Genomic DNA, 26,399 nt, shown 5'->3' on the forward strand with positions numbered 1-26,399 from the left:
GCATTTCATTTTTGGCAGTTTAATAACTTAGTGCAAACAAAAACAGAGTTTTTCTAAAATCAGTTTTTTGTTAACACTATGTAAAATTGCAAAAAATAAAGGGCCAGATGTGCGACCATGACAATTTGAAACTGAGACACTATTTGCGATTTCCAATGGGGTTGCAAAGTTCAATGGAGGCACCCACTTTTCAAACCTACATCAGTCTCTGAAAAAGTGCGACTTTTCTATTCGCCTTAGTGTGATCATCCTCTTAAATGCTTAATTCCGCCTGCATTTTATTTTTGGGAAAAGGTTGACAGGCATGAAAGGAGGAGATTAAATAGCTTAAAATGCAAGGACAACGAGCCACTGGGAGTCTAAGATTATAATTATCTTGCATCTAATTGGAATTTCGGTCTGTCATTTCGTCTCCTCTGCTTCCTTTGGAGCACTAAAGATAACACTATTTGATACCTGTAACACCGAATCAGCTTACAAAAAGAGGTAGGCAAATTAGCAGGACGGATATTCTACGAATAGGTGCAGCGAGCATCAAGAAAACTCCTACGGCCCTGCCCTCATGTCTCTAGAGCTCCCGTTGCCACTCCCTCTGGCCTGCCTGCTGGCCACAGCTGCCCAGTCGCGATAGTATCAGAACTACGTTCTCCGACATGCACTGGGGGCTGTCAGCGCAACTAGCCAATAAGGAGATAGAGGAGGCGAAAGCCAACAAGAATGCAGACTCCCCGAATTAAAGTGTATAATAAAGAATCGTTTTTATCGGTTATTCTCTTGTACTTTTAACACTTCCTGCCGGGGACAACAACCGCTAGGGCATTCAGCAGCACATTCTGTACTAGATTTGGGCGGTACGGCAGCACCTGCACCTCCTGTCTAGCAATGAGCGACCCGGGAGTGGGTGCGGGGGGCGGAGTGTTGTAACTGCGTCACCGCCTCGTCCGCCTAGTTCTGGGTGCCGAAAGGAGGGGCGGGGGCTGCAGGCAGGAAATGAAATACATTTTTGATAGAAAAATAAAATACGGAGAGCGAAGAGGAAACGAGAGGAAGGGTAGCGGGGGCACGGGGTTCCTTGGCAACGCCTGGTCCCGCACTTCTGCCATCGGTCCACCCACCGCCGCCCGGGTAAGCAATGGCGGGGCCGCTCCTTGGGAGGTGGGTCCTGGGCAGCAGGGGGAAGGCAGGAAGGAGGAGCGGGGTGCGGCCGCTGCCCGAGGAGGAGGCGGCAGCTGACAGGGAAAAGGGGGCGATCCCCGGCTCTCGGTGGGTGGTGGTGGTGGGTGAAGAGGGAGAGACATTGTGTCCGCTGGCGACGCCCTGTCGCCGCCCTACTTCCGCCCTCATCGGACAGGCCGTCCTGTCTTTACCAGGGGAGGAGGACGAGCCGTACCCGCCGCCCAGGAGGGGGAGAGGCAGAGGGGCTCGAGGGAGGGGGCAGAGCCCCAGCGGCCGCCATTCCAGGGAAAGGACGAGAGGAGGCGGAGGAGGCCGCCCCTCCCTCCCTCTACTCTCCCAGCCTCCGAGACACAGCGCCCGGCCTTCTTCCCATTGCACCCTCCTCCCAGGTTCTGCTAACTCCATCTGTCATCTCCGAAGTGCCATGAAACACCGCCTAGTATTAATGCTGCAGGATGAGCGGTATGTACTGTACCTGCCCCTCATACATAACACCTCCATTCTCAAGCAATGTTCATTTCATGTGATATTGTTGCTGTCTCAGGTTGTGGGCACCACCTCCAGGCTGTTACTAAACACTGGGGCGGGCTTCAGATGGTGGCTCCCTCGCATGCACTTTGGCATTTTTTTTTTACGGTTCAGATATTTAAAAAAAATAAACAGTGGCACAGAACTATAGCAGCGAGAGCACACGCCATTTGGCCTAAACACATTGTGAAATATTTACGAGATACCTTGTTTTTCAGATATAAAGAAAGAAACTATGGCCACAGAAGGAGGGAAGTCAACCGATGCAGAATGTAATAAAAAACCCAAAACATCAGGCTCGCAGGTAACGCCCCACGACTCCTTTCCCCACGCCCCCTTCAGAAAACACACAACTTCATTCACTCACTGCACTTTTAATTTGAGCGTTACTGTAGATAGGCCCATTTTCTCTCTTCGCTGCTTTTTACACATAGGGTCATTGCCAGAAGCGTTATGTAATTTTGTAACTGTACTTGGAGGAGTGGTTACAGATCGTTCCTCCAGAACTGTATTCTGAACGAATGTAGCTTCTGTATGGAAACGTCATCGATGCTGTGTGGTTGTCAAACCTGATTTCATTTATGTAAAGATTGGTGCATCTGGAGACCTACGATAAACATTACAACTAAACGTTTCTCCAGACTAATGTACTTAGTTATGCTTGGCAAGTTAATGAGTATGTGAGGAGGTTAATGTTTTGTTTGACTTCACTTCCTAAATTGAGCTGTCAGAAAATTTGGTCACATCTACTGGCTCCGTCTAAACCCGCCCATTTTCCCCCTTCTCTCTCTGAGTAGGACTCCCAGCCGTCTCCACTGGCCTTGCTCGCAGCCACATGCAGCAAAATAGGGACAACAGGCGAAAATCAAGCAGCTGGACCTCAACAAATTATCATAGACCCAAGCCAAGCTCTGGTACAGCTTCAAAATCAGCCACAGCAGTTAGAATTAGTCACTACTCAACTTGGTGGAAATACTTGGCAGATTGTGGCTGCTGCTCCTAATTCTAAGGAAAACAACATAGCCCAAGCCATGGCTATTGCTACAAGCACAACAGGCTCCACGAGCAGCAATAATGGGAACTCCTCGCCCACCAAAACTAAACTGAGCAGTTCTGTGTCTGCCCCAGGGCAGTTTCAAGTTATCCAGGTGCAAAATCCGAATGGGAGTGTACAGTACCAAGTGATACCACAAATCCAGTCGATGGAAGGACAACAGATTCAGTTTGCTTCCGCAAATGCTACGTCGCTTCAAGATTTACAGGGACAAATACAATTAATACCTGCCGGGAATAACCAAGCTATTATTACAACCGCAAACAGGACAGCTTCTGGCAATATCCTTGGTCAAAACCTTGGTAATCAGACCTTACCTGTCCAAATTAGGCCAGGTATGTCTATACCACTGCAGCTGCAAACTATCTCCGGCGCTCAGACTCAAGTAGTAACAACCTTACCTATAAACATTGGGGGAGTGACACTTGCACTGCCTGTCATAAACAATGTGGGCGCGGGCGGGCAAATTGTCCAGGCCACTGATGGAGGGCTTTCCAATGGTAATCAACTGATGTCAACACCCATCACCACCACTTCTGTCAGTACCATGCCTGAATCTCCCTCCTCTTCTGCCTGTACAACCACGGTTTCCACATCTCTAACGAGTAGTGAGACTTTATCGAGTTCTGTGGAAACAAGCCAGTATGCAAGCACACCTACCAGCACAGAACATGCTACAGAAGAATCACAGACAGCAATTGCAGATTCAGAAGTTCAGAGTACTAGTCAGCTACAGGCAAACGGGTTACAGAATTCTCAAGATCAATCAAGTTCACTTCAACAGGTACAAATTTTAGGCCAGCCGGTTTTGCAACAAATACAGATCCAGCAGCCTCAGCAGCAGATAATCCAGGGTATTCCACAACAGACTTTCCAATTACACACAGGACAGACTCTGCAGGCTCTTCAACAACAGCCTCTGCATAATGTTCAGTTTCAAGCATTAAGCCCAACTCAGGTTCTCATTAGGGCTCCAACATTGACACCGTCAGGGCAGATCAGCTGGCAAACTGTGCAGCTTCAAAATCTACAGAGCCTTTCAAATTTGCAAGTTCAGAACTCTGGGTTGCCCCAGCAACTGACCCTGGCCCCAGTGTCTTCAAGTGGCAGCACATCTCTTGCCCAGATTGCACCTGTGACTGTTACTGGTACACCCATCACTCTCAACACTGCTCAGTTCTCTTCAGTGCCTAACATCCAGACAGTGAGTGTTGCCAGCCTGGGTGCAGCAGGTGTTCAAGTACAAGGCCTCCCACTTACCATCACCAGTGTTGGAGGTAAGCTAGTTATGCCATTAGTGCTTCTTTCTGTAGAGAGCATAGTTGATGTACAGCTTCTTAATATGCATGCGTTTTAACTGTTGTGCTGTGCACATGAAAGTAATTGCCACAATAGATGTCTGCAATTTGACTTTGGGATATTACTTGAGTAGTCCACATTCTAGTAACAATTAGTTATTACATATAACGATACTCCTGTATTTGTGTGTGAAAATGTTTCTACCGTCTGCCTAATATGTTTATAGGAAACAATGTTTTTAAAATACAGGTTCATGTTTGCAAACTCATTAAAATAGAGTGTTGACTATTAAAGGTAAACTGATTTACAAGCTGGTTATAAACGTGCATGAAGATGCAAAAAGCAGTATAGGAATGTTACACCATGAAAACTAAATAGTATTCTGAGAGCTCATACCCACTTTCGTTAGCATCCTTTTTTTTCCAAATTTCTTTTAAGGATTATGTAGAGGTTGACCTTCCATTTCCAGACCACCCCTATCAAAATTACATTATTTCAGGACCAAGGGCGTAGCCCGAGATTTTCAATTTGTACACCTAGACACTCTGCACACAAACGTTTCTATTTCCTGGCTTCATGGCACTACTGCCACCACAACATTATTTCAAAATATCCACTTCCACTGGTTTCAGGTACCCACACCATCTACAGTTTTGCAGGGTATACCATACTTGCTGACTTAAGCATCTTACCAGATATCTATCCCATAGGTTATCAAACGCTACATATTCAAGACCCTGACAGCCTAAGTAGCCACCCCTCATTGAGCACACATCTTAGTGTCTACCGAGCCATAACCAGAAGAGCTAATTCTTAGTTTATTGAAACATAGACCAATACCCCAAATAGTAGAGCAGTACTGTTCTTCCTTGTAAATGTAACTGCAACTGCATGTCTCAGCATCTCTTAATTACCTGAAATATGTAGTGTTCCACTTACCTTTAATACTAGGTCCCGGCTACAAATAATATCAAGTAAAAATGCCTCACATTTTCCGGTCTTTACAGGCACAGTTTTTCGGCAAAAGGTCTTTCCAGTAGGTTAAACAGCTCATACGAGACAGAAGAGCTATCGCCTGGTTTGTTTAGACTTTACAGATAAAAGTCTCAAAGACAAGGGCCTCCCTCTTCGTTACTCAAGGGATCATGCACCAAAAACAGCTTCCTGTTTGCACAGATATTATGGACAGGACCATTAGATAACCGTGATTTCTTAGCCATATTGTTTTCTACCCCCTTGCCACTTATATAGCCATCTGCTACACAATATGGATTTTTTGGTTTGTTTAGCAAACGTGTCTCTAACTCAAGTCTGATCAAAAGTTATTCCAAAGCTGCATTCTGGTTGGAATAATGTGCTAGTCATTTTAGAAAAGCGATCCTGTCATCTTCCAGCTGTTGATTGCTGTATTGGAGCAATAAACAATAAAGAGGTGACCGTTTTGTGGTCTTAAAGTCCCCAGTTAACGGGCTGACCTTTTGGCCTTTATCTTGTATGTGTAAGGTATAACTTGCATGCTTAAATGTATTGCGAGGATGCTGAAACTAATGTTTCACATTTTGCCATCGTATTGGTTTTTGCCACTGTTTTATAGAACTTATTTAGGCTTACTACAAAGATGCTTTGGTATAAGCAGCCATTACTTTTCAGACACCGTTCTCAAAGCTGTAGCTACTTAGAGTAGTACCTTTTTTAAAGGTCTATCATATTGAATGTTGAAGTACTTGCAAATACCTCATAAATATTGAAAGTACAGTTTGATCTGCAGTGCTGTTCATAGTCGAAAGATGTGCTTTTAAAGGCACTGTATCTTGAACGTTCTCTAAACCCAAAAGAGATGACGTGTTTTAAAACCTAACTTGGATGCACCAAGTTAAAGAGGTGCACATTTTATTATGGAAAATGTGTACTTGTAGGTTTTAATTCGCCTGAGTTAAATATAGTATATGTTTTCATAGACTTGAATTTTGAGATGTATTATGGGCAGTATTGATAAAATAGTTTTCATGTACTTTTGTTCGAGACCAAATCATTATTATTCGTGCATAACCTTTTTGAAGAGGATATAATAAAGTCACAGAATGCAGTGCATAATTTGCCTTTAATGGAACCATTTATTATATCATTTAACTTTCCTTGCTACATAATTTGCCTACTTGCCTTTCCTATGTCGCATCGTTTAGTCAACACTTGCACATAATTTAGTTTTGCCTTGCAGCATAATCCCTCTGACTGCGATTCCACGATTAAGTGTTGTTATCCCTCAGTTTAGATATTGTTACAGGATCTAGTATATCACCAGACAGAATGCTATCACGAAGAATGTGGAGCCTTCGCCAAAACCCTCTTCTCCAAAGGAAGCAAGTGAGCCAAAGGAATTTATGGGGCCTATTCACAGACTGCACTTTGTAGTACGTTTAGTAGTGCTACAGTAGTGCTACTCGCGTACTACAAGATACCTTTGTTCGAGGGTCTCTGCGCTCCTATCTTTTCTGTGCGAAGGTCTCTGCCTCTGCGCTCCTATCTTTTCTGTGCAAAGTTCTCTACGCTCCTATCTTTTCTGTGCGGAGGTCTCCCCCTCTGCGCTCCTATCTTTTGTGTGCAAAAGTCTCTGGCATGTGTGCGGAGATGTCCTCACATGTATGCAAATGTTTTAGTAGTAAATTTGGGAGGAACCATGGGAAGGGGCTGGAAGTCGCGGAATAACATGGGAAGGGGCTGGAAGTCGCGGAATAATTGCTCCTAAGTGGTCGGGGTTTAGGGAGGAAAAAATCAACCCTTCAAAAAAGAGTAAGTCCATTGCTATTCCTAAACTGTTCTTTAAAAACTACTACAGTCAAAAAGGCCCCAAAGCTGCAGTAAGTGTACTCCAGCTCAGCCATGGAGTCAGTCCAGAAGTTACATGGTTATCCACTGATACTGCAAAACGGTCTAATTGAAAATAATGGGTAACACAAATAACAGTAGGGCAAAATGAGAAATGACTGGGATTTTTTAAATTTTTATTTAATGTTAGATTTATAATTGACTATTTATTTTAATAGTTTTTATCCAGGGATTACAACACTTGCAACACACCTGGTAATGCAAGATGTGAAGCTCTGGACTCCACCAACCAACTACAGGTGAAACACAGTACAACACCAACCAATCACATGCAGGCTGACCAATTAAGAAAGGTACTCCAACCATTTCTGACTTCACTCTGTTAGTGAATTTCCCCCATTTTGAGAAACAATTGTTTTAGGAGGAGGAGAGGGAGTTTACAGACAAGTGATCCTTTGGCATGTCCAGTAAAGTAGCCATTGTGAGATACTGCTTCTCACCTGTTGGGATCCTTGACAAGGTTGCAGACTGAGGGAGTACCTTGATTCACCCATCACTTGTTCTCTGGATGGCTGTGCCTATGTCAAAGTTATAGTTGCACTCCATTTCATGACCCCAGGGCATTCCGAAAGGCAAGAACAAGGGTATGCCGTTCCTAATGGTGGCAGGACGATGGGATGTGGTGGGGGGAGGGGTTTCACCAAATGTAAAAAGAAGTAGAAGGGTTGAGGGAGGTTCACCTCTGACAATATTGGCATCTCACATACAAACAAGTCTAGATGCTTGCATCGAGTACTGAAATACAGAAGTGTGTAGCAGTGTACTGCCAAGCTACAAACACTGGTGGAAAGGCAAATGGTGTGAAGGGAACATTATGCTTTTACCCACTTCCCTTGTGTGGTGGATTTGATTTTCACCCATGTTGCATTGCAGTCTCTTTTCTCCATACAGCACATCTGTTCCGCAACCCACATTGCTGGCACTCAGTCAATTTGCAGGCTGTCTATGATGCAAGGGACTGCTTCACTGATGTGTGTGTAGCCTTTCTTGGAAGCACACACAGCAGCTCAGTTTTCTGTCAGTCACCCTTTACACGTATGTTTGTTGCTGGAGAGTTCGATGACATGTGGCTCATTGGTAAGTAAGAACATTTCACACTGCGTCTGCATTACGCTCTTCGGCTTGGCATCTTAAACATACTTACTCATTACAAACACATTATATGCATGTGACTTAGTCTGCTGCTACCTATATGTAATAGTATGCATTACATTTTGTTTTACAAAAATCACATACCTTTGTTGCAGGTGTTGCCTGGTATGCACTTTCTCCCTATCTCCTCTCACCATACTGATGTCCAACCACACTACCTCAACAGACATATAAAGGGAAAACAATTGTACAAAAGCCAACTCTGAACGCACTTTTGGTATTCTTAAGTTGCGAATCACATGTCTTGACTGTATGGCGGGGGATGCTGGTGTACTCCCAATAAGTTTTATGCAAGATTGTTGTAGCATGTTGTGTGTAACACAATATCACCATGCAACAGGTCTAACAGCCAACACTGAACGCACTTTTGGTATTCTTAAGTTGCGATTCACATGTCTTGACTGTATGGGGGGATGCGAGTGTACTCCCAAGAAGTTTTATGCAAGATTGTTGTAGCATGTTGTGTGTAACACAATATCACCATGCAACAGGTCTAACAGCCAACACTGAACGCACTTTTGGTATTCTTAAGTTGCGATTCACATGTCTTGACTGTATGGGGGGATGCGAGTGTACTCCCAAGAAGTTTTATGCAAGATTGTTGTAGCATGTTGTGTGTAACACAATATCACCATGCAACAGGTCTAACATATAGACCTTACCCCTGATCCACATCTGGGTTCCCATGGTGGAGTACAGAACAAAGGTCAGGTTATACAGGTGTGGCATTGACTAGTAAAATGATTTTTCACTTGAGTTGCTAGTTTGGCTGCTACATTTTTGTGGTTGGACACGGTCTTGTCAATAATGAGTTCCGAACACTGTCCATTTATAGTATCCTGAGACAACACTGTTTAATTCAATTAATGTCATCAACAAACATACTGTGCTCACCTTCAAGTTATGAGCTGTTCCTCGGGATACATAGATCTCAGTGGCCAAGGCATCAGACAGAGGTCAATCCCTCAGGACAGCTACATCATACAGTCGCATGCAGCAGAGTTCTTGTATCTTGTAGCCAAGCAAATGATCTGTTTCCTCTGAGCAATGGTTCAGTTTTCTCAGGCCTTACTGTACCGACCACAGGATTAGAATGCATTGCAATACTTCATGTTACTCTGGTATCATAGGCCCAGTCTGCAGATAAATGGAGCAATCCTTTCTGCTTCACAGTTTTAAAATGCATGCCCTCTGAATGTTGAGCAATCCCTCTGGTACACAGATCTTATGTGCTTCAGGTTCAGACAGCAGGGCCACCACTCAAGTTAAAGTACCTCAAAGTGACACTTTTCTGTCTGTAATTAGGCAGTGGACACCACTTAGTGGTGCATGAGCAGGCACGGGAACAGATGTGTTGCAACAAGTAAGGGTTGTTTCTGGATGACAGCCTTTTCAAGAGGAGTGATCAAGGTATCAACCCAAACGGTCTCTCCCAACCCAAGGAAAAAACAGTGGTCATCCCTTGGAAGACACGAGATTACCCATTGGCTTTAGTTAGTAAACCAATTAGTTCCTTTATGTTTACAAATGAATTAATTTTCTTCCTGAAGGAATATTTATGCAGGTCTTCACATTTCAGTTTACAGTGAGACTTCCTGTTATTTCAAGCTTTTGGTCTTTATCATAAATGATTTCCTCCTTTTTCTATAAAGACTGGCTAGGCCTGTTTCACATTACCAGTCGATTAAGCATCAGATATACTCCCTTATAGTTATTCTTAGTTTTGGAGTAGATTTCTTAATTTTAGGAAATCATAATGAATCCCATAGTCACCAAGTGGAAAACTCTGTAAATGTAAATTAGTGTGGGGTGAACACAAACAGTCCCCATGCCACAGTGCAGTAAGTGTTGTCCCCCATCACACTTCCATCCTGCCCTGCCCAAGGCAAGATCAATGGACAGTCTGTGCTCTACCAAGGGCGGAGAGTGTACCTTTCAGCCAGTCTTAACCAAGACAGTGGAAAAGGGGCTTACGTTCAAGACCATTTTACAGAAAGCATGGGTTGCTCTCAAATTCTTTTTTAAAATCATGTTCAATAGTGAATCTTAAAACACATTTGGTCACAAAATCTGCTCAAAATTGGTTATAATGATAGAGTTATTTACCAGTGCGCTGCAAGCCCTCCCCATGCATGTTTGGAAAATATGTTGTCAAATATTCCAGTTTGAAGAAAATGTGGATGATAACATTGGAACCAACTTGTTTGGATTGAAATGCAAATCTACATAGAGGATTGGGGATGGCTAAAAGCCATTTTGAAGGGATGTCAGAGTTTTATTCAAATACGTTGTAGGAGGTTTGGTGAGAAATGTTGGATTTAATAGGAAAATAGGCCATTAATACTGTTGATCTTGGCAGAATGCAAGAGTACGTTACATGAGTAAAACGTAGCAATTTTCTGTAATTCCACTGGTATCAGACCATGCAAGTTTAATAAAGCATCATTTAGCATACTCTGTTTTGATGCCTTCTACAGTGCCACTGCTGTACTGTTTTTGCAAATACCACAATGGTCTTTTTGGGAAGGCCACTGGCAGACTCCAGTATTTCTCAGATTTAAGAATTGATGTATATGTATCCTTAGGAGGCCTGGATCCTTGATCACACCTGTTCCGATTCATTGGATTTTTCTTCACTGCCTGGCATTTACTTTTAGCGTTGGAGCTAGATATCCAGCTCCACAAGTCCATAACTAACCCAAATTCTAACAAATAACGTTTGTAAGTTTCCATGATTCTACATCTAGCACATTTTGCAGCTTTCTGTAAAGTCCTGCCAGCACATTTTGCGATTTTCCAAAATGCCCTAGACATCACCTTGCTTTTTCCCGTAATTCTCCTGTTAGTTCACTTTGCAAGCTCCCATGGTGCTAACAGTGCACATTATTTGTCCATTCTGCACTGCATACAGTGACTTTACTTGTGGCAGACTGCCAGTGGTGTTCATTAATTGTTATACAAACTGCATTCCACTGTCCGTCTGTCTTGAAAAGAGAACGTATTAGTACGGGCAGAGAAATTGCTCTGTTGCAGATACAAGAGGAACATGTTTGAAAAGAAGGGATATTCTTTCTTTTATCTTTTTCAGTTTCAACCTGTTCCCAGATGCTTTACAGTCAGTTTATGAACCCTGCAGACACACTATGCCTCCTGCTCTTCACTCTTGTGAGGACTTTAGAATAAAGCTTGCAGCACCCTTAAAGAGATGCTGGCCCGCAATTAAAGGATGCAACCCCCATGCCTCAGATTCTGGAAAATATGATTCTGCCAGGCAATGCCCTGGAGAAAAGACCTCAGGGAAGCAGCCAGGCAGGAAAAAACATCCAGGAAAGCTTCCTAATCTTTCCCTTCAAAAGAAAATAGATGCATACACAGTGTAGCATGTAAGAAAAACATCACTGTGGTTGAGCAACATTTTAGGGTGCTGTGAACATGTTGCTCATAAGCCACATGTTGCGGACCACTGATATACAGCCTTTTTCTGAAAAAGCACCCCCCTATAAAACCCCCATTGTGTGCAGCATTTGGAGTGCTGTGGGGGTTTACTGCAGAGCCTAGCCTTTGTCCAGGCCCAGCACCCAATCCTCTGTCGATAGCCAACCCTGCCTATTGCCAGGGTCTAAACCATCCCAGGGTCCTCGGTGTTTAGTGTACATGGTCATTTCCATTCATATTTGTTCCTGCACTGATTCTTCAGGATTTGCACACAAATTATATCCCACGAATTTGCAGATCAATGAGCTCAAACTTAGATCTGCAAATTATGTAAGACAAACACGGGCAATGTCTGCAGTAATGGAGAGTATAGTTTCCTACATGGAAAACACTCATTTTTGGCCTCCCTCCCTAGATGGATTTGTAAAAACGTGACCTGCTGGAAAAGTTCTTGCAAATTTGTCAGCACAAAAATAGCGATGGAACATTTTGACCTAAGGCTATGATGTGTCTATAATATGTGCTTACTCATGATAGAGGCATATATATTCGTATTTAGATATACATTTTTCGCTTTTCCAGTCACTGTCAATAAATATTAGCTATTAATCAGCTTCTAGATCGCCCTCCAATGGAGATATATATATTTAATGAAGGCTGCATTTTGTTGTAGTATGAATATTCACAGGAGGCCAGGTTGTGGTTCCAGGAAGTACCTTTATTCAGGTACAGGTTACAGAAGATAGAAGTATAGCCAAGATGGTAAGTAGGCCTGTATGTACGCCCCACCAGGAGCAGCCTCCTAGCTGCTCAGCCTGCGGACACCAACTGATTCACATCAGGACATTCACCCTACTACACATTTCAACTATCATCATTGAACAATGTAAGTAGACTATTTTATGTTGACACCCATAATCTAGGAAGCTGTAGCAGATCAACACCTATCTTAATTACCTGGATGGTGAACTGTTATGAAGAACTGTAGAAATGGTGCACCTACACATGGCCTGCAAGCCCGTGGGATAGGCACGGTAGCTGGTAAGAGGGTGGGGTGTGGGTTAGTGTGCTCCAGGCTTAAATTACTCCCCAGTTCCTGAGCCAGGTTGATGAGCTAAGAACTGATTTTTTTTGTCTCCCTACAAAAACTGAGCAAACGTTTGAAAGCTTATTTTCTACATGGTCCGTGGCCACAGCCAGTTTGTAAAATTAAAACATGGCTATGGGAGAAAGATGTTTTTCAGCCAATCTGATTTGAATTTTTGATATGCAGCGGACAGGTCCTTTAATAGTAGAGCAGTCACTCCTTTTTTGTCCGGTCTTTTTCACATCATCCTATGTGAATTGCAAGCCTGATTCAGTTTCTCTGCCTCACCAAACCCGATTGGTTGATCAGAGTAGATTCCTTCCTGGTGTAGCCATTGTAGCCGACTGGGCAGCCTGGAGGGAAGGCAGGCTTGGAAAGAACTGTACGGGAGCCCCTGAACTCACCTGTCTACTGTCACGCTCTGCTCTGGGGATTCTGCTGCACATTGGATGGTGCTCTTGAAGTCCAAGCCCTGATTGCGGTGGACAAGAGGATCTCTGTGGCACATCTGCTAGGCTGCATGATCGGTCGGCTGATCCCCTTGCTCACCTCTGGGTGCTCCTGACCCACCTACTCTACACACCAGGAGCAGTGCCTTTGAGGTAACTGCCTCCCCCATCCAGATACGGTGGTCTTCCACGACTGGTGTGAAGGACGGGATCGAGTGGGCCCTATTGACATACTTGGGAAATGGACTAAAGACCCCAGCTCCCACCCTTTAACATAGCAAACTGGCCTTCCCTTAGACCACAGAGGGACTCTGTTCTTGTTCCAGGAGGGCTGATGTTTCCTCTTGCCCCAGTGGGGAGGGTTGGGTCTGCTCGTGCCTGACCTCTGGCATGTGAATTTGGGCTGTGGTGGGATCCTACTGCCAAAGATGTGACTTGGCAGGATAATTGAGCACCGTGAACTCTATTTATTACACCTGGCATCTAGGACCCTGCGAGGAGGAGGCAGAGAAGAGCCCCTCCCTAGCACAGTGCAATAGAACGTGCCACCTTTGCTGTTGCGCAGGATGCCGTGAACTCTGCCTGTAGGGGACAAAACCCACGACAGTGCACCTGCGCCCTTGGAACCAGTGAGGAGGGGGTGGAGGAGAAGACCCCTCCCCAACACAGGATAATATAGCAGGCTACCTCTCCAGCTGCGTAGGACGCTGTGAACTTTGCTTGGGGGAGAGTATTTTTTAGGAGTATGATTTCCTCGTGAATTCATGAAAGCCGCACATCTACACTAATGCAAGGACATACAGCAAGGGTGCACTTTTGTGACTTTCTTTTAGAATTGTGCCACTGAGTGTTAACCAATACTTTTGTTTTTGTTAAAATTCTGTCTCTATCTTTTGGATGGCTTCACTGTTCGTGACAGTATTCTGCTTTTTTACATGGAGCATATCGGCAAACAAAGTAGTTTTATTCAGTGCGAGAAACTACTGTGACAATGTGGATTTTTTTTTTGATACCCAAAAATAATTTTGGTTTATACTAATGTCTGTTGTAATGATCAGGGCCCAACAGCTCACACAACAATGACATTTTACAAAAAACATGTCAAAATAAGACACACATCGACAAAACCAAAAGGCTGACCACCAGTGTAAGACCTATTGGCTTTGCCAATGCTTGTTTATCTTCATGTTTTCCATAATCTTCTTGAAACTGCCTGCACTTATTTTCTATTATGAATATTTTTTGGAAATACATTTTGAAAATTTTCCTTCAAAGAAATTGTACCTAAAATTTCACAGTAGGTGCATATTTTATTAGGAACATTTTATTTTGAAAGCAAAGACCCATCAATCTTACTTTCAAGCTTCTGCAAATATTTGCATCTAATTATGGAGCATTTTGGGAGCATTAGACATACCCTCATATTGATAAATTTGCAAACGTGTACACATTTGTATCCGTATTGCAGTCCAAGCTTACATTTCCTTAGAGCGCTCACCCTAATAATAAAGGCTTTGCATTATTAAACCATATATACAAGTTCAAACAGAATTAACATACGGTCACAAATGTTACCTTAACTGCAGACAGTACCTTCCCTGATGCATAATGAGGTACTGTTAACTGGCAGCCAAAGGGTTTGTGCTGCAGGGGTTCGAGCCTACTTGTCCCAAAGACAAAATAAACACAAAAACGTCTTGTTCTTGACCCCAAACAAGATGTCCTCGGCGGCAGACTTAAGGAATTCCACACCCCTGTATTCAATTTTTTTTTTCAAATTTATGACATAGCTGTTAGGTCTTTCTGGAGTTCTAATCAATTGGTTGCTCATTTATTATGTTTGCAGGTCAATCGATTTTGTATGCGGTATTTTGTTTGATTTTACTATCCGAGCTTACAGTGAAGATGATGGTGATGATTCCTTCTTTGAAGCTGAAGATCTGAGTGAAGGCAACTCAGTTTTCCTAACCATTGTCCTTTGAAGATCAGTCAGTAACTTAGTAGATAAGCTGAGATAACGTTCTCCTTCTTGTTGAGTGGTATGAATTAACAGGTCTTAAGTGAGGAGGGGAAGATGTATGAATTATGTGAGCTAATGTAAATAGTGTGTGTAGGAGGCAGGCGTGGAGAGTAGGATGGCCTTAAAAATGTGTGACTGGTAATAGTCTGATAGGAAGCCATCTGGCCCTTTTGCCGTAACCAGTTGCTAAGCCAGTCCTGTGTTTAAAGGTGACCAGAGATACTTTACTACCTCTGCCATTTCATTTGTTAATCATATGCTGCACACTGGCCATTGAGCCTCTTGTTTTCTAAGTCCTGTTACTGGTTCTTTGTGTTTGAGATATTATATAGTTGCAGTGGTGCAGCATAAGGCTTGCGACTTTATAATTTTAGTAGTTCTACACTTAAGTGAAGAATTCTGAAATAATCCTATGTAGTTCCTTGGGGAGGGGCATTTGGCTTTGGAGGTCTGGTGGGTGTAGTGGAATCTTTTGCATTCTTGATGGAGGATGTATAGATTCTGTTCTGCTGTTGACAGCATTTTGTCATTTAGGTTACTTGATTTCTTCCACTGACAATGTAAAGAATCCTATTCAATCTTCAGCTTTTTATCTTTTCATGGCGACATGGGGTTCTCTTTTTGCGTGTAGGGCGTGTGAATATCTTCTAGGGCATTAATCTGTTGAAGCCCTCAGCGGTTGTTAGAGCTATTCCACTCCAACTACAGTTGCAGGAGAGATGGTACTAAAATAAGAACCAAGGGCCACATCTACTACTGGCAGGTATTACGACTCGCAAATTGCGATTTTTAGCGACTTGCAATTTGCGAGTCACAAAACCGGATTGTCAGCAATGTCTTAGACATTGTTTGCAATTCCCAAATGGGTCGCAAGGTACCTGCATCCTTAATATTCAAGAAGCAGGTCGCAATTTGCAACCCATTTTGGAATGCCGGCACTCACAGGAATGGTGGCCTGCTGGGGTCAGCTGACCATAATGTCTTTGTCTGCTTTTTAAATAAAGCAGGTTTTTTCTTTTTGAAATGCAGCCTGTTTTCCTTAAAGGAAATCAGGATGTATTTCAAAAATTAAAAGTTTTCTTTTCTTTTCAGTTTTATTTTTTTTACAGTGGGCCTGCCTGCTCTGAAAAAATGTTTGCGCTCCCATTAACAAAGGGGAAGGGGAAGGACTTATCACCAATTTGAAATTGGTGGTAATCTGCAAATGTTTTGCGACCACATTCCCGGTCGCAATAAAATTCAAACATACCAGCACAACTCACTATTAGGCAGGGATGCCTTTTACACACCCCTTCCTAATAGCGATTCGCAAACCCTATTTTGCGAGTGAATAATAGGTTACCGACTCGCAAAATAGGATTGGTACAATAGAAAATGCATTTTACAGGTCGGGCCGTTTTTGCGACTGGTAAAATGTGTCGTACATCTGGTACCAAGTGTCCCGAGACTGAGATTTTCCACTATATGAAGGTAGTCGTATTGGTATCATGCTATAGTATTTTATCAGGTATGAAGATTAGCCAAAGAGGAGCTGAGGTTCCGGTTGTTTCAGATTTAAGGAAGGTTTCCTGTTAGTGTACCTCTTATGGTGGAACGAAGATTACACTATAGATATGTCATGTTGGATGTGTTGTTCCGGAGACAAATTGGGTTTGTTAAATGAACTCTAGTTTTATCTTGACAGATCGGTGTTAGTCAAGTTGCTGTAGTGATATTGATATTCAGTTCCTTCGGATTTCAGCTATAATGCATACTGTGATGTCCAATATGCCATGCAGCAATGCAACTTGTAATGCTCTGTTGTTTTAAAGCGCTCTCCAAAATACACAGAAATGAACAGGAGGATGTGTGTGAAGGTGACCAGAGAATAGGAAGTGACTCGCATCTTGACAGCTTTAGGCCTGTAATATGTTCTTAAAAATAACTGCTAACCCCCCTCTGTTATTCTAGCGTGGGTTATGGTGAGGACCCCATGTCCAGATGTGAAGGCTTCGTGGCGGACTAGTGGTTTGTTTTGTACTACCCAGATTTCAGCTCTGAGTCAGAAATCATGGTGTAAACATTAGTGAGTTCCGTCTTGTTGAGGAGATGGCACAGGGAAGTGGTGGGGGCATGCACTGAGTGGTAAGGAATTGTTGTGATGTGGGAGTATGCAGGTGGTGAGAAGTGGGAGATGAGGTTGTGGTAGAAGACTCAAGCCTCAGCTCAAACTGGTGGAAAAGGCTCTTGACCGGGTTAGAGAGATCTGGAGATATTGCAGTTGGACATTGTTTATTGAGAGATGGCAGACTGTTTCTGAAAGCTTGCTCCAGATTTTGTTGTCTTTTTTTCTGAACCCTATTTTTGGTGGTTATAGAACTCTGTGCTAACCACTGGTAAGCTGCTAGTGCTCCTGCTTTCAACACTGAAAAATTGTTATACTCGTGATTGGTACATTTAATTTACTCATAAGTCCCTAGCATAAAATATCTAGTGTTCTCAGGGCCTAAACATTGAATGCTTCCAGTGGACTGCAGCATTCACAGTGCCATCCAGTGTAGTGGCACTGTAAAGTATGTCTCCATGCCTACCATTATAGCCAAACTGTACAGTTGTAAAACTGCAAATTTAACTTGTCAAAATAATTCCTTTTGACAGGCCTAAACCTTATTTTTAAATATTAATAAGTCACTTCTAGTAGGCCCTAATTTCCAAAAGGCAGGATGCATGGTATTTAAAAGTAGGATGTGTAAAAGTTAAATGCCTAATATTAAGACCTTATAGTGAAAAAGCCCAAAAGCTAATTTCACTGTAGCACTGTTGGCTGTTTCACAGGAAATCATTGGGTACAGTATTACACATAATACATATTATCTACACCTAGGAAACAGCTATAAATTACATTTTGGACTTTTTGTAATATTTATTACAAGCCCAGTTCACTGGTGAAATTGGATTTGTTAGAAATATTTTGGAAAGATTACTTTTATAGGTTATCTTTGCCCTGCTTGGAGTACCTGGAAGCTAAATCTGCATATTGTTCTCTCACTTCTGCCAGCCAATAATTAGCATTTCAGTATGCGTAAATGAGATGTGAACTTGTTCTCAGGACTGGGACAAAAAGCATTGGGTGTTTGGGTGGGGGGGGGGTGTGCCTTTGACAAGATGGCCGTTAGGCTGGCCAAAAGGACTTGATTGGCTTCAAAGAGGCCTATCCAATCACAAGCTGAAGTAGCTGACACCCAGCCTTATACCCTTCTTTTGTACCTCCAGCCAGACTGGCCTCTACCACAGTGTCAGATCCTGCTGGAGTGTCAAGACCTGCTTGACAGGTCTGCTGGGGTATTTCATATGACATTTGGGGTGCACATCCACAAGGCTTCCCCTATCACAGGCAGATGTTAGGTGACACTTGGGCAGGACCCTTCTTTTGTCCGCCCCCCACCCCCCGCCAGTAAAGGCCCCAAATACAGCCCGCCTATTTTTTACATTACAGTGCCAAAGCCTGTTTGACAGCTGTGCTGGGCTCACACAATATTTGGGGCACACTTCAAAGGAGGGAAGCAGAATGTTAAAATAATTTGTGTGCATCACTGTCCGGTTGCTAAAAACTCAGCTTTGTTCTGCCAGACTTCTGTCCCTAATTTGGGGGCACGGGGACTGCCTAAAAGTGGATTTTAGTGTTCGATATGGGAAGCTGCTTGGATCACCATAGTACACTATTCACGCACACCCCAAGCCCTCGGAGCCCAAGTTTAGTGTGGCCAAAGACTTTGGCCATCTTTAAAATGCCCAAAGTGATTAGGTTTTCCTTGCTTTAGAAGTGAACCCCTGTGGTGGATTGGGACGGAAAGAACTAAAGTCAAAAGGTAAAATCTTTGAACAAACCTGTTCAATGTATCCGGCCCACGCTCCATAATGGTCAACATCAAATTGTGCCTAGGTCCTGTTCTGCTGTTTGTTAATTACATTTTACTCTATTTTTCTATTCGCACCAGACCCGGTCAAAGTCAAACGTTGGGGCCAGTCACGTTGGAGTGTCTGTCAGATACAGGCTCCAGCTTCATCCGCGTGGAAAGTTTACCTTTTAACTTTGTTGTTTTTTTAGTTAAAAGTCCTTGTCCACGGGTCAGGTGCCACCTGGATGGGAAGAAGGGTCCATCGACGGTGACCGGTTGAAGTGCAAGACCTTAGTGGGACATTGACTTGAGCGAGAAGTTCGAGGCTCTCAATATCGAGAAAACACAGGGTGGGTGAACGCCAGTCTCATGAAGGTGTCGTCATCATTCGGGTGGTGCTTGGTGTAGGTGGTCTGTTATTCGATTAGGGGCCTCATTATGAGTTTGGCGGTGCAGGAGCGGGGTGGTTCACCACTGCCCCGCTCCTGCAATGCCAAACTGGAACGCTGCCTGTCCGCCAGATTACGATACAAATTGTCTGGCAGGCGGGCAGTGTGGCGGTGCAGTAAAAAGGCTCAATGAACCTTTAAGACAGCTACAGCACGTTCCAGCACGGCACGGACTGTAAAGTCCATGCCAGGCTGGAACTGGGGGGGGGGGGGGGTGCTTGCACACAAGGGTGCATAATATGTACCCCCCTGCCTCCATTGGGCCCCTATGTCTCCCACCGCCTGCTTTTATATGGCGCCATGTAAGGCTGGTGGTCGGGAAACTCAAAATATGCATGGAGGTGCTGTAGCAGCACCGCCAGCATAGTCTGAGGCCCTGACCGCTGCAACACCTTCCCTGGTCGTTGCGGTAGTCAAATGGTGGTCCGACTGCCAAATGTTATAATACGACAGTCGCACTGCCGCGATTCCAGTGGTCCATGTACCACCAGACTCGTAATAAGGCCCTTAGAAATGTTCTGGAAATCAGGATCCTTTCAGACGGGCAAACCAGCAAGTTGAGCCCGATCAGCAGTTAGACGGTGGCGGTTGTTGTCTATTGTTAACCTCTGGTTCGTTTTGCAAAACGTTCAGAAACATTTCTGAATGTCTAGTCTTACAATATGAAAGAGGAAACGAGTACACTCTAACACTGGCCAAGGGTCCAGGACCTTCTGGGCACCACTTGGGGGTTAGGACTCAATCTCTCAGAAGTCACCAGCAGGGACCCGGGCAAATCCAGTTGGAACTGGTTAGCTGGGTGCAGTTTAGTTTTGGACGTCGGGCAGCTTTTGTGTTTCTGAAGCTAGCAAACTAGCCTTTGGAGTTCACTTTTTTGTCCTGGGTAGAAGTGGGGAACTGGTCCAGCCCTTGGAGATTCTTGCCACAGGTTTAACAGCGGGTGCAGTCCTCCTTCTTTCTTCCACAGGTCCAGAAGTGTTCTAAAGAAAGTATCTATGAGTTCCGCATTCATGCCTGGTGCCTGACCAATAGGGAAATAGTTCCTAGGGACTACCCTACCCACTTTGTCATCACATCCCGAGAATTTCGCCCTAACCAATCCCACAGTGCACTGGTCTGCCAAAATCCAAAATGGCAGAATATTTCTTCTCCTGATCGGAGCTTGGGGCACACCCTTGAAGTGTGTCTAGAAAAATAAAAAACTCCCTCTGCAAACCAGTTCTGAAACAGGTTTTCTCCCCACTGGGATTGATAACACTGGCTACTTTGATATTTGCAGGGGCAGGCATAGTTGTGAGTTACATCTGACTGTGACAGGGGATGCCCTTTTGAAGTTTGTGCAATTGGTGGGCACCCCAGGTCATCCTGTCAGGAGGAGGTCACACCTCCCATTCAAGTCCCTTTGTTCTTTTTCCAGGGAGCCATTCACACCCCATTGCAGGGATCAGAAGGCTGCCAGGTGACAGTTTAGGATTAACTCTGGAAATGCTACTAGAGGCTTTTGACAAGAAAATGCCAACTTCGTAAAAATGGCATTTTCAAAATAGTATTTTAAAATTCAACTTGGTCATTACTTTGGATTATAAATCACTATTAATTTGAGTCTTTGAATCCTGGTTCTAGCTATTCCTAAACTGAAGTTACATTATACAGTGTTCTAATGTAATCCAGTGCTTTTCTATGGGAGAGTCTGCCTTGCCAGAGTGAAACACAACTTTGGTGATTTTTCACCAACAGGACATATAAAACGTAAGCACACGTCCTACCTTTTAAATACCAAATACCCTGTGGAAATTTAGGACTAACCTTTGGGGATTACTTGTAAGTATTAACAAGCATTTGCAATGCAGTCGGTCTCGCCTTTGGGACCTTAAATCTATTTAGCTATGCAGCATATTAGCCTGGGTGCTGAAACATCTACTGTTCTTTAAAATGGAGAGAAAGTAAGCACCAAACTGCGTGACACGCCATGTATGGGAACACATGGAGATAAATATTGCCTTTCAGCAGGAAATGGTATAGTCCAAAGCTCTGTTTGTAATATAAACTCGGGGCCTTCGGTGGTCATATCACTGAAAATATAAGATTTGTAAAAAATCTTATTGTCTACGAATGCTCGTGGAAGACCATTTCTATGGACTGGAATCTAGAGAATGCCTCTTGATTCTGGTATTTTACTGACCTCTGCTGGTCGTTTTCTATCAAGGCAGTCAAATAGAAGCAGTTGAACAGACAAAAAGTCCCTAAGTGGAAGCAGACAAGTCCTAGGGCTGATCTCCAGAACCCACATATAAGTATATAATATGTATATACTAAAGTATATACCGGAGGTCTCGAATGCTCGAACTAAAAAGGAAGGTTTAGGCCAAACAAAGGGTTTATTTTGCCAGGTTTAATTTTCAGTTTTGAAACTGCACACTGAGGCAAGATCAGGCCTGTAAACATGCTTTGTATTGTCACTATAGTGGTGGCACAGTTGGTGCTGCAGTCCAATAGTGACATTTAACTTACGGGCCATTAGTTACGCTGAGTACCACATATTAGGTATTTCTAGGTAAGTTAAATGTGCCAGTTAGGATTTACCAAGTTTTTAGGTACTGAGCACATGCACTGAGGCATGGTTAGCAGGGTCCCAGTGTACAGAGTCCAAACACCAACAGCATCAATGCAAAACAAAGTGAGGGTGATCTTGAAACAAAAGAGGCCTTTTCTTACACCAATGAAAGGGAAGGCAGGGTAGGAAGGGCACAGATGGGGTAGTGAGGGGGTTGGAATGGTTGAGGAGGTGGGACTGGTAGGAAGGCTATTGATATAGTGGCTTGCAGGAATAGACTGAGTTCAGAGTATGCAAGGAATGGATAGGTGAAGAGGGTGGGAGGAGTATTGAGTGCCAAGAGAGGAGCAGAAAGTTAAATTAGAAGCAAGAGTTAGAAGAAGGAAAGGTAGGGCATGGGTGGGTGAGAGGGAACCGAGTTCCTATACAAGGTAAAAGGTAGGTTGAAGGGGAACTGATCAGTTAGCAGGAGAAAGAAAGTCCCTATAGAGTACAAAGGTGAAAAGGGACATAGACTCGAGAGTAGAGATGGGGTCAGAGTGGCTAAAGAGGCAAGAAAGGGTTGGCAGGGAAAAATTCAACAGATGAACATGCAGAAATGAGACATCCTAGGGTCTTAGTGGTTGCTGGAACCCCTGTTTGGTGTGTGATGACCCGCCAGGCAGTGGCAGAAGCCCGACTTACTAGAAGAAGACAGTGGATGATGCAGCTTCCAGTTGTCACCAACCGCTTAAGAATCTAAGGATCCACCTTGAAGAGGCGATGGCACAACCCACTGGAAGACACAGCTTATAACTAACCAGGTACTTTAGCGTCTGTGGTTTCACTTACTGCTCAAGGTGCTATGGAGGCCATCTAGTGCTGCATGGTTTAATGCTGGAGGAGTCCGCTTTCAGGTATCAGGTATCTAAGGACCAACAAGGTTAGTGAGATTCTATGGGGTTCACCGAATATGGGCAAATGTTCATCCTAGATGAAGACGCACATCCAAAAACCTCCAGGAAATCAGGAATCTATGTTGTCTACCACAAAGGGAGGTGGGCGCACAACTGTCAGTAAGGCAGTGCTTCCAAAATCACCTGCTTCTTAAGGGTCTATGGGGGTCGGCCTAAAGTAACAACATATGTACTACTCTCAGGAAACCAGACCTTCCAGACATCCTCTAGAATATTATGTCGAATTTTGTATGAGGTGGGGCCAGTAGTTGTCTAGAGTCCAGCTGGGTGGGAAATGGTAACTAACTATTGGGGTTCCAGAAAGTGATGGGTAGTTGGCTGATTTATCACTGGAGTAGAATGGGCATGGGCGGGCTAGAGGCATCCCAGGACAATCATAAGGCTTCTGACTCAAGAGCATCAAACCCCCAAATTGAGAACTTGCCTCTGGAAGTTGCTCTTAACCTCCCTACCCTCTAATTGAATGTCTTGGCTGGATGCCCTGATGGGAGAGGTTCTGTAAGTGAAAAGGATGATAAGGTGAGTGAGGAAGCTGGATCACTTTATCCAATGGTAAAAGGTATCTCCTTTAGAAAACTATACATGTAAGCTTTGGAAGAGTGGTCTGATATACAGTGGGCTGTTTCTCTTAAAAGGGGTGTGGGGGTTCTGGCAGCCAAGGACTCGGGTGCTACTAGACAGTGGACTTGGTTGAGTGAGTCAAAGAGAGCCCTGTTTAGATCCATCTGTGTAAGCCTCATAACCAGATATGCAGCTTACAACAGTAAAAAACAGAGCACAGGTGGGGCTTCAGCGCATCAGTAGTCTCTTTCCACTGGTGAAATCCCCCAGAGATATCTCCTCCTGGATCCGAATGACTTAAGCATAGATTGTTGATCTGTCTAGTTTAGGTGGGATATACCTTGGGGGAAGTTCGAACAGGTCGCATGACCTGAAGGCAGGCCGAAACAAAAATGGAAAAATGCCAAAGTCAGAAGGAAAGAGCCTTTTCAGCTGAACCACCATAAGTAATTTGAGTGGCCATAATCCACAAATACAAAAAATAAAAGTTGATTTTGCTATGAAATTTATTATATTTCATTTTTGAAATTATCTGCTTGGTAAGTGATTAAAATTAAAAAACCAGAAGTTTAATACATATTTCATAAATGAGTTATAGTGTGTAATATATATTACTAATTGGAAAATATGATTTGTTTTCATTGTTCTAAAATATTTTATATGACCTCATACGAAGGTTGCTTTAAGATCATTATGATGAAAGACATTTGCAAACTGTTGCATATGTGTTGGGGCTTCACCCTTTATCATAAACGGCACTGGATGAATTCTAACTTGTTGCATGGAAAATAAAGGAAGACGTACATCAAAGCTTTCATTTTAATGTGGGCAAAACAGGGAATAGAGGAAATGTCTTTGTGCATAGACCCATCTCCCTGCTGCACTAATTAAATTAATTGTGCAATGGCAAAACTCCACGAATCATGAATGAGAGTTGCAATCAAACGATGGATATAAATGATACTTCCAGTAACATGGGAAATATCAGGAGATAGTGAATGCCACTTTTGTTAGCATAAACAGACAGTTTCTACTACAGTGGCTGATGAATGACCCAACAAGCAATCTCCCTTTTTATATAGATTACATGAGCTCTCGGATTCTACTAAAGATGACACTAGCCACACCTGAAAACCCTATGAGAAATAATCTTTCACTTGCATTCTTTATTCTTTGACCCAGGATCCGTTCAAACCTTTGGTTTTGTTTCTTCTATCTCTATGCCAGTAATGGCATTTCCCTTAGGGAAGAGTGAGTCCAGTTAGTGTACAGCCACGACAAGCAGCATCAGCATTGCACCAAGGGAGCTAGTGCAGACAGCAGATGGGGTCTTGAGGATGGAAGAATATGGAGCTGTGCACACTGGCTGCGGACTCTTTGAGCCATGCACTGGATCAGCATCACCCTCAGGTGAGGCCTCTGAGTGGGAATGGTGCAGCTGGAGAGTACTGTTCCTCAGAGACAGGGGGCAGCTGGCTGACTCTAGAAGATACATTAATGCTGGCAAGAAAGGAGACTTGTCCCTTTGGGAATTGTATTGTTAATTAATTGGCAGAACTCGATATTTGATGATTAACCGATGGCTGATGACTTAACAACCAATGGATTAGGGAGGTGTACCTGCATAGCCTCTCTTTATAGATTATATTAGCATTGCAACACTGCCTCCAGCCAGAATAAAAAATTTAGTATTACTACTTTGAAGCATAAAAGTAATTCTAGCTCTAGTTAACTTTCATTGCAAAGATTGTAGAGTATGTTATTCAAGTCTTGGGTCCTAGTTCTCAAGTCTCGATCCTCCATTCATCCGCCTCCTTTTCTGACGTTTGTGTGGGTAAAAGTCATGATACAGACAATTGGCTCTCAAAGCTTTTGCTACAACTTAGCTGACAAGTTTTCAAGCTCTTGAACTCTGATGGACGAGTACTATTTGCTCATCACCCTTATATTTGTACTGGTATTCTCTCAGTCTAGATTATAAGTAACTTTAGTTGTTTGAGGTTCAGGATCTTATGTCAAGCTTTGTGGTATAGTTCATTAACATTTTATGGAAGTAGTCAGGGGATTGAGACAATTGCAGTTTATTTGCCATTCTGATTTCTTTATTCACTTTAAAGAGTTGCTGATCCGAGGGCAATATCAATTGATGGGATGTTTATTTCTTTTGTCATTCTTTTTATTGAGTTTTCCGTTTCATAAAATGCAGGAAAACAGTGAAAAACACTTGGAACACTACGGCTTGCCTCCACACACCATATAATGACAAAGAAAAAAACTAAATAACTGGAAATACACGCAGAACACCCCTCATCCAGTGACATCCATTCCCCTTGAACTGTGCCTGAGTATATACAGAATAGTCATGCAAGTTTGGTGTTCCCCTAGGAATCACTCAGAATCTAGTATGTCTGGCCTTAATGTCGTCCCAGGTATACTAAATCATTACAAATTCATTCATAGTCCACATTCTTTATAAATTCCTTCATTTTCAAATCACTTACAAAAGAATAAAAAAGTATGTGCTCCAAGTTACAGGCGCAGTGCAAGAAGGTGAGACAAACAATGTAAAACGCAGAGGGTCCGATTAACGAGTTTAACGGTGAGGCGGCGGGACCGTCCAGCAGCCGCTCCGTGAAACCTGCGTGAGCCCGCCCACCGTATAATGACTTTTTTTGTCACTGGCAGGTGTTTTTTGGGCGTTCCCACGGCAGTGTCTATAAAATAGGCACTGCAGTGGGAACGTCAAAGGAATTTCCTGCATGGCATGGACTGCGAAGTCTATGTCGTGTTGGAACTGGGGGTGCATGCACACAGGGGGGCACATGTTGTGCATCCACATCGAGTGATGCACAAGGGGACCCTGTAGGGCCCCCTTTCTTTCCTCACCTCCACTGGCTTCATGGTGGAAAGACTTC

The 26,399-nt window shown here is 43.5% G+C and overlaps 1 protein-coding gene across 2 annotated transcripts in view; it reads left to right on the forward strand.

Annotated features, from left to right (window-relative positions):
* Positions 1-979: 979 nt before the first annotated feature.
* SP4 (Sp4 transcription factor) overlaps positions 980-26,399 on the forward strand; it is a 105,652-nt gene continuing 80,232 nt past the window's right edge. The window contains exons 1-3 of one of the 2 annotated variants that reach the window (XM_085631594.1): positions 980-1,125; positions 1,923-2,008; positions 2,502-4,035. In XM_085631594.1, coding sequence (XP_085487720.1) covers positions 1,940-2,008; positions 2,502-4,035 — 1,603 coding nt within the window. In that variant the 5' untranslated portion in view covers positions 980-1,125; positions 1,923-1,939. Of the gene's footprint in view, positions 1,126-1,185; positions 1,639-1,922; positions 2,009-2,501; positions 4,036-26,399 lie in introns of those variants that run through there. The other variant, XM_085631593.1, reaches the window with a different exon arrangement.

The sequence above is a fragment of the Triturus cristatus genome, chromosome 10 (genome assembly GCF_964204655.1).
Source record: "Triturus cristatus chromosome 10, aTriCri1.1, whole genome shotgun sequence".
Classification (NCBI taxonomy): domain Eukaryota; kingdom Metazoa; phylum Chordata; class Amphibia; order Caudata; family Salamandridae; genus Triturus; species Triturus cristatus.